Source organism: Squalius cephalus (assembly GCF_949319135.1).
Source record: "Squalius cephalus genome assembly, chromosome: 14".
Taxonomy (NCBI): domain Eukaryota; kingdom Metazoa; phylum Chordata; class Actinopteri; order Cypriniformes; family Leuciscidae; genus Squalius; species Squalius cephalus.
Genome location: NC_137135.1, coordinates 29449219 through 29461401, shown reverse-complemented (window position 1 = coordinate 29461401; position 12183 = coordinate 29449219). Strand labels below are relative to the sequence as shown.

Here is a 12183-nt window from a genome sequence, read left to right as displayed (position 1 = left end):
AAGGATCATGTGATACTGGAGTAATGATGAAAATTCAGCTTTGCCATCGCAGGAATAAATTACATTTAAAAATATATTCAAATGGAAAACAGTCATTTTAAATTATAATAATATTTCACAATGTTGCTGTATTTCTGATCAAATAAATACAGCCTTAGTGAGTAGTATGTACATTCTAAGGCTGAATTTATTTGAACATTGTGAAATATTATTACAATTTAAAATGACTAGATTAACCAGCAAATGTAGTAAAAATCTTATTTTCTCTTTACAAACCAGAAATGGTAAAATAAATGCATTCTTTATTTTAATTGCTGCTTTTTTCCTTTACATGAGAATCTGAGCTGTAGATTCCCCCCCGCTTGTAAGGAAAAGAAAGGGAAGCTCTGATCTCTTAGTAGGCACTACCATGTGTGAAGATTCACGATGAACTCCTGCTATTAGTGTCTCATTAGAGCACAGAACACAGTTCATTATGCAGATCTTTCAGTTTCTTCTCACCCTAGTCACTTCATTGTATTTACAATCTGACACTGAATATCCTCAGGGCAAGAGTTGGCCATCTCTCCAATAACTTCACTGACACAGTTGCTCTCTGCCCTCCCCTCTGACCCCTGTCATTTTCTCATTGGCTCCTCAGGATGTACTTCAGCTGGGTGAGGAAGTGGTGTCGGAGCCGTACTACTGCCAGCTGGAGGCGGAGACGTGCCGGGTGTTCACTGAGCAGCTGGGCCGCTTTGCTCTGGTCGGGGAGTCCCTCAGCATGGCGGCCGCTAAACGCCTAAAACTGCTGCTGTTTGGTCCCGCCTACTGCTCCACGCTGGAGTACAACATCCGCATCTACTGCATGGATGACACACAGGACCTACTAAAGGTGAATTCAAAATGTACTTGTAATTATGCCAATTGTATAGTTTAAGGGGATTTACAGTCAAAGACCCAGAACGAGATATGGTGAATGAAGACCCAGAGTCAGAATTATAATACATTGAAGAAAAGTTTTACTGAAGATAGTTTGCAGTTTCATCAGCAGAAGTCAGCTTCAATACTCACAAGGAGTGTGTAGGCTGCCCAGTTACAAAGATCACAGCAGTTATACCCTACACCAAGGTCTAAGCTACGTCCTTGCTTCAATTTGCAGTTTCTGATTGGCTAAGAAATAGATAAACAGTCATTTTCCACACATATACAGTTAGGCACGTTGTGACCGTGCAGGTCGCAGATTTGGGTTGCTGGGCGCCAGCCTGTCCAGAACAACAAGTCAGTCAATCTCCAATAATGCAGTTGTTCCTTATCCTGTAACCAAAACGACTAACACACACACCGACACACAGCTTCTTCAAGGTTGGATTTGGCAAGGCTCTAACTATAAAGAGGAGAGTATTCTCAAAACATCAAGATAATATGTTCTTTCTCTCAAGGAGAGGACACTTTAGTCTAACTGGAAAGTAAGGCTTTGACAAAGAAAGGGTCCCTCAAACTATAGACTTCCATGACCCCTGTGACCATAGCTGTCAGAGCGCCCTAGAAAAGCAGATGGATGTATTGACACGTTAAAGAAGTCCATAATTCATTTCTGGAAGCCGGGTTTATTTTATATATTTGCTATAATATTTGAAAAAATATTTAATATATTTTCAGATATCAAATACAGACAGTAGAGAATACATGAAAAGAACATTTCAGTAATCACACTGGCAAATTCTATAACAAAGTAAAATCTCATAAGCTTAGAGAAGTCATTCAACTTTTGATATTTAGAAGGAAAAATATTGATTATTCATTAATAACTTGATTGTCAACCATATATGTAAATCACTCATCAAATCACTCAAAAAGATATAGATATACTGAAGAGACAAGGAATTCCAGATTTTCCCCTTCAATAGTTTACCTAAATTTGTCTTCTGTCTCTTAATCGCAGTCCCTTTTTACCCTGCTGAAAGGACCAACTGCATAGTAGGAATAGTTCACCTAATGTACTCATTTACTCACCCTCATTGTTTCCCTTTTTTTTTTTTTTTGTGGAACACAGAAAAAAGAAAATTGGAGGATGATTCAATGCCAATTTAATGTAAATTAATGGAAAAGAGCATGAAAATGTTTTGTTTTCTACGAAAGAAATTCTTTTTTAGCGTTTTTAAGAAAAAGTTTTAATGAAATGTATGCACATTCAACCAGGGCTCACCAGAATTTAGTACTGTCCTGAATAAGATATTTTACATAAAAGATGTTTACATATAGTCCACAAGACAAAAAAAAAATAGCTGCATTTATAAAAAATAACTCTTAATTCTTAATACTGTGTCGTTACCTGGATGATCCACGTTTTTTTTTTTTTTTGGGTTTGTTCGTGAGTCCCTTTTTGTTCTGAGTAGTTAAACTGCCCAATGTTCTTCAGAAAAATCCTTCAGGTCCTGCAAATTCTTTGGTTTCCAGCATCTTTTGCATATTTTAACCCAGTTTATCTGCTCATGGTCCCTCTTATTTTGTTAAAATAATGAACATTTTGCAGATTCTGCAAGGTGTATGTAAACTTTTGACCATATATATATATATATATATATATATATATATATATATACAGTAGTATAAAAATATACATATTTCTTTTTCTTTTCATCAGCGCATTAAAAAAAAAAAAGTCTTTCTTTTTTGCTCCCCTCCTAACAGATCAGGAATAATCAAGAGCTAATGCCAAAGCAGCCTCCCTCGAGGAGCACGTCTGAGCAGACTGTTAAGATTTCATTTGCATCCTTAATTAGCAAATGAAAAGGAGAGACACTCTGGCCGTGGCCCCTGAGCTCCGCTCGGCTCTCACTGTCAAAGTAAGAGGGCCCGTTCCCTGTTCTGCCCACTCCAGCCTCTGAGAGCCTGCCAGAAAGAATGACCTGCCTTACCCAAAGCTGCCCGCTGGGCCCCGCTAGGGTGGGCTGACAGGGGAAAGAGATTGCGAAAGAGATGCCAGGAATTTGCCCAGTTTGTTTAAAATGAGCTCTTAGCCATGCAGAGATGAGAAGTGCTCCAGCCTATGATGGATGTGAGCACCTCCTCTCCAATTCTCTCCGAAGGGTTCACGAGAACGCTGACTGTTCTGTCATTTTAAAGTGAAGTGTTGAAGTGGTGATTTGTTGGCCCCCCCAAAAAAGCCCTTTTTATATTTTTTGTATTTCTTTATTTCACACCAGTTGCTGTTGTTTAATGATTGCAGGTGTGGATGAGGGATGTGCTTTTATCTATAGCCAGGGTGTTGAGGTGCCAATATAGATGCTTTTTCAACCCATGACCTCCTTTCATACTAACCTTGCCTTTGATCAGGTGTGGGCCGCTCCAGGGGAACCTCCATACGTGGACAGACTCAGTCATGCAGTGCTCTCGTGTAGAGCTGCTTTCCATGAATCCACCCCATTTGCATTTTCAGTCCCCTCAAATGCACAGACCGTTGTGGTAAGCCACAGTGTCCTCATAGGACAGGGAGTTTTTTACAGGGGGGTTTAGCGGGGAGTCGATTGGACTGTATGCTGATCTTTGTCAGTATGAAAAGTTCCTTTTGTTCCTAAGGCCAGATGCAAACTCTATGCAAGTATGTGAATGCAAACGCTTCATGCTAAACCTTGATATATCGATTTTTAAATTTGGTAAAAATGCCTGTAGTGTGTTCTGTAATTGCAGCACTACTGAACCATTTTTTTTTTTTTATGTGTGTCTTTGCTTTGCTAAATGAATTAATGTAGAACCATTTTTCTTGTTTTACTCTGCTTTTAAATGTTTAATTGGCTAGATATTTTTCTTGCATATAGTTCATTTAGTTGAATCAGTTCTTTGGCAAATCACAACAAAATTATTTCTTAAACTCCTCATACAGGAATCACTAACAACTGGAAGGTTCATGAAAAAAATCATGGGTCAAAAAGTTTGGGAACAAAAATGCAGAAAGTCTTTCTACGTCACATGTCATTTTATTTAAAAATGTTTTAAACAAACGTAAAATTTAGCGTATAAAGTCTACGGATAGTTTTCTCTTTCACATCAACTGCTTTAATTACTGAGGGTTTTTATCCGCCACATTGATGCAAGAATGCATGTAAATCAATGTGTTTACAATCTTGCAATGCATTGGCCAAGCATTTGTGAACTCATGTAGAGTGTGTTTGTGGTCTAACAGGTGCTTCACCCCCTGAGAACTACATCCGAGTCCATGATTGACTTTCCTTCAAAGATGTGAGGCTGATTTATTGTGATGGAATTATTATGCTAATCGTTGCTGATAACAGAAGAGGATTTCGGAATTAGCATAGTATTAGAAGAGTTGTTCATGACAAAGATGAATTGTTTTTGTGTGTGTGTGTGTCTTTCTCCACCATCATCTTGGGTGAATATTAATTGCATTTTGATTGCCGCTGGGCTACTATGTTACTTTTGAAACACAGTAATGCGCCACCAATGAATAAGAGACCGCTATTTCCGATGGTTGTCACACTTCCATTAATCTAAGAAATTGTCGCTCTATACAAATACTTTTTCCTTTCTCTAACACTCTATTTCTTTCCTGTTCATTCTTTCTTTCTCAGTCATGAGTTTTGCTTGTGCCTAAATCAACAGCAATCTTTAATCTCCCAATTAAACCACATTAAAATAATGTCATTGTCTTTAATCACAAATATGACATTTGGGAGTCAGTGACATTTCAGCAGAGATGCGTTCAATATGTTTGTGAATATTTAATGTACAACGGTCTGTCACAGAAGTGCCTCCACTGCTGGCTTTACTGTAGCTGGACATGTCATAGCCAACCTTCCTAAAGCTCTACTACAGGACCTGTTTGAGACACTTCCTTTAATGTGGTTAGTTATTGACCTCCAACTGTAAACCTGACCTTATTATGCCAGGCTGAGCAACAAACCACTACACCACTGCTCTGCTCCCTTTCATTCTTAACGTGATCTCACCATAGCACTTGACCTTTCAACAAATCACCATTGGCAGTGTTTCTGATGCAGTGGCAGTGATGGCAGTGCTGATTCTGCAACCACTGCAGAAAGATCCACATTATAGCATCAACATGTTCCGAAGCAAGTTTGAAGCTCCAGCAGAGGAACGTTTTGGGTTCACTGGTTTATCAGGCTTGTCACCAGACAGTGGATTGTAAAATATCCTCTCGTTTCAGAGATGGATGAGGGATGACCTTTGTTGCCTCTTTCCAAATGATGTTCACATTTAATCAAGAGCTGTGTGATGTTCTGTTGTCCCTCCAGACCTTCCAGACAAGTAGCCAAATGTCTGAGGAGCCACGTCTGGTGTTTTCTATCTGCTGACTGGGCTAGAAACAAATAGAGAGAGAGAGGGAGAGCGAGCGTTCTCATCTTTGACCTTTCGTCTAACGTCTGAGCATAATTTGTGCATATGGCTTTGCGTGCATGCTACAGGGGAGAAACCAAAATGGTGCACGGCTTTGATCACTGACATAACATTTAACAAGACATTTCACTTGACAATGCGAGAGGAGACGACGAAAGAAAGCCTCTGTGTTACTTACTGTTGCTCTGATTTGTCAAATTTGTTTCTCTGGCATGCTTGTTTGGAAAGCAGCTCGCATTTTTAGTTTTTAATCAGAGAGAGGAGGCAAGGGAGGAAATGTTTGAGGTGTTGGGTGGGAGAGAGAGCAAGAGAAAAAGAGAAAAATAGCCTCGTCACCAGCTGGAGAAAACTCACAGACATATGTCTGGATGATTTACATCTGTGAAATGTTTGCCTCCATCATTCAGATCTCTGTTCTGACTTTTCTGACTTACTCATCAGCTCAGAAAGTGCAAGGTCTGTTTTCTCACGGCTGAGAAGTCGTGGAAGATACCAGGTGGAAATTAGTCAATGTCAGTCACTCTGTTAAGCTATCATATCTTTATGCTCCGTGAGACAGTTGAGATTAAGTTGTTAAAGACTGAAAGAAATCTTCTATTACAACGGATCTATACTGTCATTAAAATCAAAGCCCTTTTATTTAGTTCACTGATTTAAGATGTTGCGTAACAAACTTGTCTCAGTGGTTGTTAATTTATGGCGTGCTCATTTTAATTTTATACGGTATGATGGGTTATTTCTTGTATCCTATTACTGGCAAGCCAATGGAGACCAAATGGATAGACCACACTCTGCATTCATGTTTAATATCTTTTTATTTTAATAGCTCTGTGATAGATTTACTTGAAGGAATTTATTAGTGTGCAAGGGAAGCATCATTATTACTTTTGCTCATAACGACCCGTATCAGCAACGACCCATACAAACCTGTAAATGGTAAACTCGGCTATAGAACTTCTTTTTTTAACTGCACATTCACCTTAGCAACCACAAAAATCACCATAACAAAAACTTTGCAAAAAAACAGAACCCTAGAGCAACGTCTTAGCAACTATCCAAAGCACACTAGCAAAAAATAAAATACAAATTGAACTTTTGACCATTATGGTTCAATCTTCTGAGAGTTGCATTTAGTGATTTATCTTAATGGAAGTTTGGGTTACCGTGAACTTTGGTAACACATTGCCCTTTTGCCTGAATTGCTTTTAAATGTTCTGTTTGTGTGTGTTTGGCAGAGGAGCGTTTGTAGCATGTGAGTTGTGGCTGAGCATCTAACCTCCTTCTGTCAAAGACGGCGAGGGGAGATAAACTATATAAGAGTCTCTTGTATTCCCAAATGGAGTGCAGCACTAGTCCGTCAGAGCCCGGCTCAGCACACCACAGGAGCTGTCCAGGCCTGCGAGGATGAAGGGTTTGTGGGCTCGTGAGGACTGTGGCCATGCTTCCCGTAATCCTGTTATCTGTCTCTCTAAAGCTTACCACTCTTCTGACCCGAAGACACCAGTGTTAAGCTGCCTCTGTCTCCTCTCCATTCCTTTTTTTGTATTATATCGCTCCCTCACGCTCTTTTTCACCCTCTCTTGCTCCGGCTCTCGGTTTTCTAGTAAGTAAGAAAAAGTCAGAGGGTGGTCTTCATCCTACTTTTTCTAAAGTCTAATATCTAAAGACACTGTCAAAAAAATAGAGAGTCTTTTTATTCTGAAGTATTTTATATGGCTAAGTCATCACCATCTTGTCTTCATCCATGAGAAATTCACTTTGTCTCCCCAATGTATAAACTTTAAACGTCTCCTTACTAAAAACCACTATGGTGACCAGTTTCTGCCGAAAAGGAATGTCCTGCACTTATTTATTTGTTTGTTTGTTTGTTTGTTTGTTTGTATTTATTTTATTTTATTGAAGGGGAACTCGTGGCATTTCTGGCTATCCATTTAGTAAATTTAGTATCAACAAAACAATTTAGTAGTTATTTTTGTTTCTTTGGCCATTCTGATTATTCATTTGTTTAATTTGTTTGTTTAAAAATACATACATTTATTTTACATGTATTTTACATGTATAAATACATCACATATTATGTATTAAGTAAAATAAATAAATAAATATATATATATATATATATATATATATATATATATATATATATATATATATATATATATATATATTAGTGCTGGGAAAAAAATTATCGCATCCAAAATAAAAGTTTGTGTTTGCATAAAATATGTGTGTGTACTGTGTATAATTATTTTGTATATATAAATACACACATATGCATGTATTTATTTAAGAAATATTTGCATGTATATACTGTATATATATTTATACATAATTTATATTATATATAAATATAAATCATTTATATATAAATAAATAAAAATCGTAAATGTATACCGGTACATGCATATGTGTGTATTTATATATATATATATATACAAAATAATTATACACAGTACACACATACATATTATGCAAACACAAACTTTTATTTTGGATGTGATTAATCGCGATTGATTTTTTCCCAGCATATATATACTTTTTTTACTTTAGTACAAATACAGGATCTATGGTGTATTGTTTCTAGGGTACATTTATATATATATATATATATATATATATATATATATATATATATATATATATATATAAGGGTCTGCTTAACTTCTGTGCGGTCTATGCAGTCAAGTGCTTTTTGCAATGAAGGAAAGAATTGTTTGGTTGTTTTAATGAAATTCTGTGACAATTTATTAACAAGACAATGGGGTGTAAACAAGGCCAGTATTCCCTCAGCCTGAGACATATGTTGAAAGCAAACACACAAATGGCAAGCTCAGTTCTTGGCTGGGATGCAGCAGCGGCGGGCCAAGACTGACATGTTTCTGCTCATCATTTTGAGCTGGCCTTGTTAATATACGTAGGGTGGACACAGGCTGGACTGTGTCTGCATTGGTATGCATGCTCTTAGTTCTTCATAATGGGATAATTGGCAAGCTCTTCTGTGTCTCCCAGTACTAGGCAGCTAGATGTGCTGATAGGTCAGAATCAGGATCAAAGTCTGCAAGTGGTAATTTGCAATGCTAATTTCTGCCCATAGAGTGATTGTGTTTAAGACAAGAACATAAAATGAGATGCTTGTAGTCTAAATAAAGTGTCTTTTGTCGTGAAGGAGAGATTATATTCCTCTTCAGATTCTAGTGCACTTAGGGCCATTGACTGACGTACGACCTAATGGAATGAGATAAACATTGACCTCTAATCTTTTGGGTTAAAATTCACCTCTGTGGCTGGGCCGCTTAACCATGAAAGACGACAACGTCTCTATCTTTACTGTGCTTATAGAGAGAGACTGTAGCTTAACTTTCTGGCTCTAATAATAAAAATGGTTTAAACTACTTTCATTGTCTCCAATGAAAGCACTTGTGGTCTGTAAAAAGATAAAATGGTGTTTTGCACTGGGACAGGAGATAAAGCTTGTGTCTAGAATTTTTAGTTTTAGCTTTTTTGTAATAACTTTTTGTAAGATACTTTGTTCTGGACAAATTCTAAGGCAGACATAATGCATTGTGACAAGCTCAACAACGTGAGCGAAATTTGAGATAGATAGATAGATAGATAGATAGATAGATAGATAGATAGATAGATAGATAGATAGATAGATAGATAGATAGATAGATAGATAGATAGATAGATAGATAGATAGATAGATAGATAGATAATATGGTACTTGTACAGCAAGTATTGTAAATGAATAATTAACAGGTTCTATACCATTTTAATTGAAACTGGGCCTGCCGATACTTGGTAAAGAGTGCAGAAAATTGAATCGTTCATGTGCAGATAAAAATCACTGAGATTCTCCATCTTAATTAGAAGCGCTCTCAAACACAATTCATGTGCATCCACAATCACACAGAAAAGAATCAAACATATGGTAATTACCGCACCCCCCATCTCTCTCCTTCATTCGTTGTCTGTTCGTTCAAGTACCTTTCTTTTATAGACACCGCAGCTCGCTCCTCAGGAACGCTTCACCTGTTTCGTGTTCCTTTAGTCCTTACACTTGTGCTGTTGTTTTGTTAGCAAGTTTGAGTGTTATGAAAGATTGCTATCTTGATTGGGAAGGTCTGCATGCAGTCCTCTAACCTCGGCGTCCAATTCATCATATTGTTTGAGCTGTAGTTCCTCTGTGCGAGCAGAGGTCTTTGATGGGAGTCTTTCGGCTTTCAGAGACCTCTGCTCTGCGCACTGCTTTAGCATGAGAGATGTGCCCTGAAAAAGAATTGATAGATCAGCCAGGATGTGCGCGGATATTATTACCTAATTCCAGATGGCTGTTCTGATGGCAACAAATGGCCTTGCCGTACCAACCCCACTGAGACGAAAACATTAGACGTGCGAGTACAAATTTCTCCTGGCACAGCCGCAGAAATGAAATTAAGCGAATCTTTGATGCACGAACAATGAGCGCTTGACGAATAGCTCAGCCCAGACCTTCATTACTGCAGCACCCTTGGATTTGTAGTGCATTTGCCAGAGTTGCCTTGACCTTGGCGTGACATTAAAGGAGCGTAGGGGGAAAGTAACGGGGTTATGAGGGCCGTAGCCTGACCGACTGTGCTGTGCCGTGTTGCTCCACAGGAGGTGATGCAGATGGAAAGACAGCTGGGAGGTCGACTGATTGACGAGCCTCACGTCCTGCTCTTCAAAGACAGCTACCACAACCTCCGCCTCTCAATTCACGACATGCCACAGGCGCACTGGAGGAGCAAACTGCTCGCCGGCTATCAGGTGGGTTTCTATACAACACCTTCTCTCTCTTGAAATGCAGGGATGGTTCGTTCAAACATGAAAAATGTGGGATCAATTACTCACTCAAAGACAAATAAAGATATTTTTAATGAAACCTGATTGGTTTCTGTCTGTCCATTTGAAAGTCCAGGTAATTAAAACAGAACTAAGAAGGTCCTGTTTACACCTGGTATTACGATGCGTTTTGGTCGATCGGATCACAAGTGGGCGACGCTAAATACAGGTGTAAACGGGGTCTAAAAACTTTTGAACTCTTGAACATTTGACCGGATTGCTTTCATAGTGTAGACCAGGATTCACCAATCTCGGTCCTGGAGGGCCGCTGTCCTGCAGAGTTTAGCTCCAACCCCAATTAAACACACCTGAACCAACTAATCAAGGTCTCACTATAGGCATACTATGAACTTTCAAACAGGTGTGTTTGAGCTGGTTGGAGCTAAACTCTGCAGGACAGCGGCCCTCCAGGACCGAGATTGGTGAACCCTGGTGTAGACGCTCATGTGGTCAAATGTGTTCTGACAGCCATAAAAGACGCCTACTCTCCGCCTACTGACTTAATGCGTAAACATTATTGGAAGCACTCTAGCCAGACGGGATTTAAGCTTTGTCGGCTGAAGACCCAAATTTGAAGATGAAAAATGTACCAAGCGCAATGTTCTCTCGCCATTCCTGATTTCTAACACACACTCAACACACAAGCTGCTGCTCTGTATGTTTTTCCTTCGTCTTTTGAAGATCTTATGGGTTTTGAACGACATGAAGGTGAGTTGATGCTGACAGAATTTTCATTTTTGAGAAAACTCTCCCTTAAATGGTGTTTTATGGGGTGAGTGTATTTATTGCTATCGCTCGTACTTGGGGTTAGTGGTGGCCTTGAACACGATAAATAGGCAAATAAATTGAATACATATTTAAGAATCAATCATTCCTAGTCCTAGCAACCTGCTAACATCCATGCAGAACACTTCAGACACCACGTAGCAACCACCTAAATTGTTCTGGCATTATTCTGCCACTCTGCTTTGTGCAGTTTTCCCTCTATTTTTGTCTGTTTGCATCTGTAACATGTACTGCAAATGTTATGTTTTTTTTTTTTTTGTTCTCTGTTGTCAAAGTCTTTTCAAACTTAATTGAGTGAGTTAGAGTTAGCTAGCCAAGTTATTTTTCTTGGGGGCGAATTTTAAGGGCTTGTGTGCTCTGTGGCCGCTCTGAGCTTTCTAACAGGGTGTGTGATCTGGTATGTCCTTCGGATTGCTGTAATTGGAAATTTCTTTGGTTTCGCCTCATTAGAGTATTTCTGAACGTGCGGGGATGCTAAAGAAGCCCATTATAGGGTGAATTGGCGAGCAGGGACCCTAGAACGTCTGCTCTTAATAACATGCACGGCCTTGGCTGCGAGTTAACGGCTTCCTGGGTAAAGAAGGATTGAGAGCAGTGCAGTTTTCTCATATGTCTTCCTCAACACTCTGCCCATCTCAGGACTCTCTCCCAGTGGAGGAAATTAAATATAGACCAATATGTAAATTCTCAAGGCTGCAGCACCTGATATTTCTTGTGTTTCCCTTCCTGGATCCATGCATGGGCCTCGGAGGAGCGTCTCTGGATTTTGGAGGAATCTTGGCGTAAAAAGCTCCTCCGAGGATTTAAAGATGCCAGCTAACTGTGGTACAGCACAAATGTGCATAGAGGAAACATTTTCTCACCTGAACATCCCCTATTTTTTATATAAGTGTTTTGCTTGGCTTGGTTTCCCCACAGACTTTTGAGTCTGTATAACAGCTCCCCCATTAGAGTAAACTGAGGTACTGCATATTCTCTGATAACAGGCTTTTATTGATTTGCTGTTTGATTGGTTCATGATTGATGTGCAGTCTTAAATAGCATGTGCTTATCTTTGTTTTTGTGTCGCTCTGCACAATTAATAAGACAATATGAGACGAGCGTATTATAAAGCTAAATATTTAGTTAAATCAGACTGACGCTCTGAACGTGTTTTGTTTGACAGGCAATGTATTG

General features: G+C 38.9%; 1 protein-coding gene across 4 annotated transcripts in view; it reads left to right on the top strand.

Annotated features, from left to right (window-relative positions):
- Nucleotides 1–12183, top strand: part of unc5a (unc-5 netrin receptor A) — a 185143-nt gene that overhangs the window by 162374 nt on the left and 10586 nt on the right. For all 4 annotated transcript variants that reach the window (XM_079891978.1, XM_079891980.1, XM_079891979.1 and 1 more), the window contains 2 exons: nt 641–874; nt 9997–10146. In XM_079891978.1, the coding sequence (XP_079748104.1) occupies nt 641–874; nt 9997–10146 (384 nt within the window). The remainder of the gene's footprint in view (nt 1–640; nt 875–9996; nt 10147–12183) is intronic.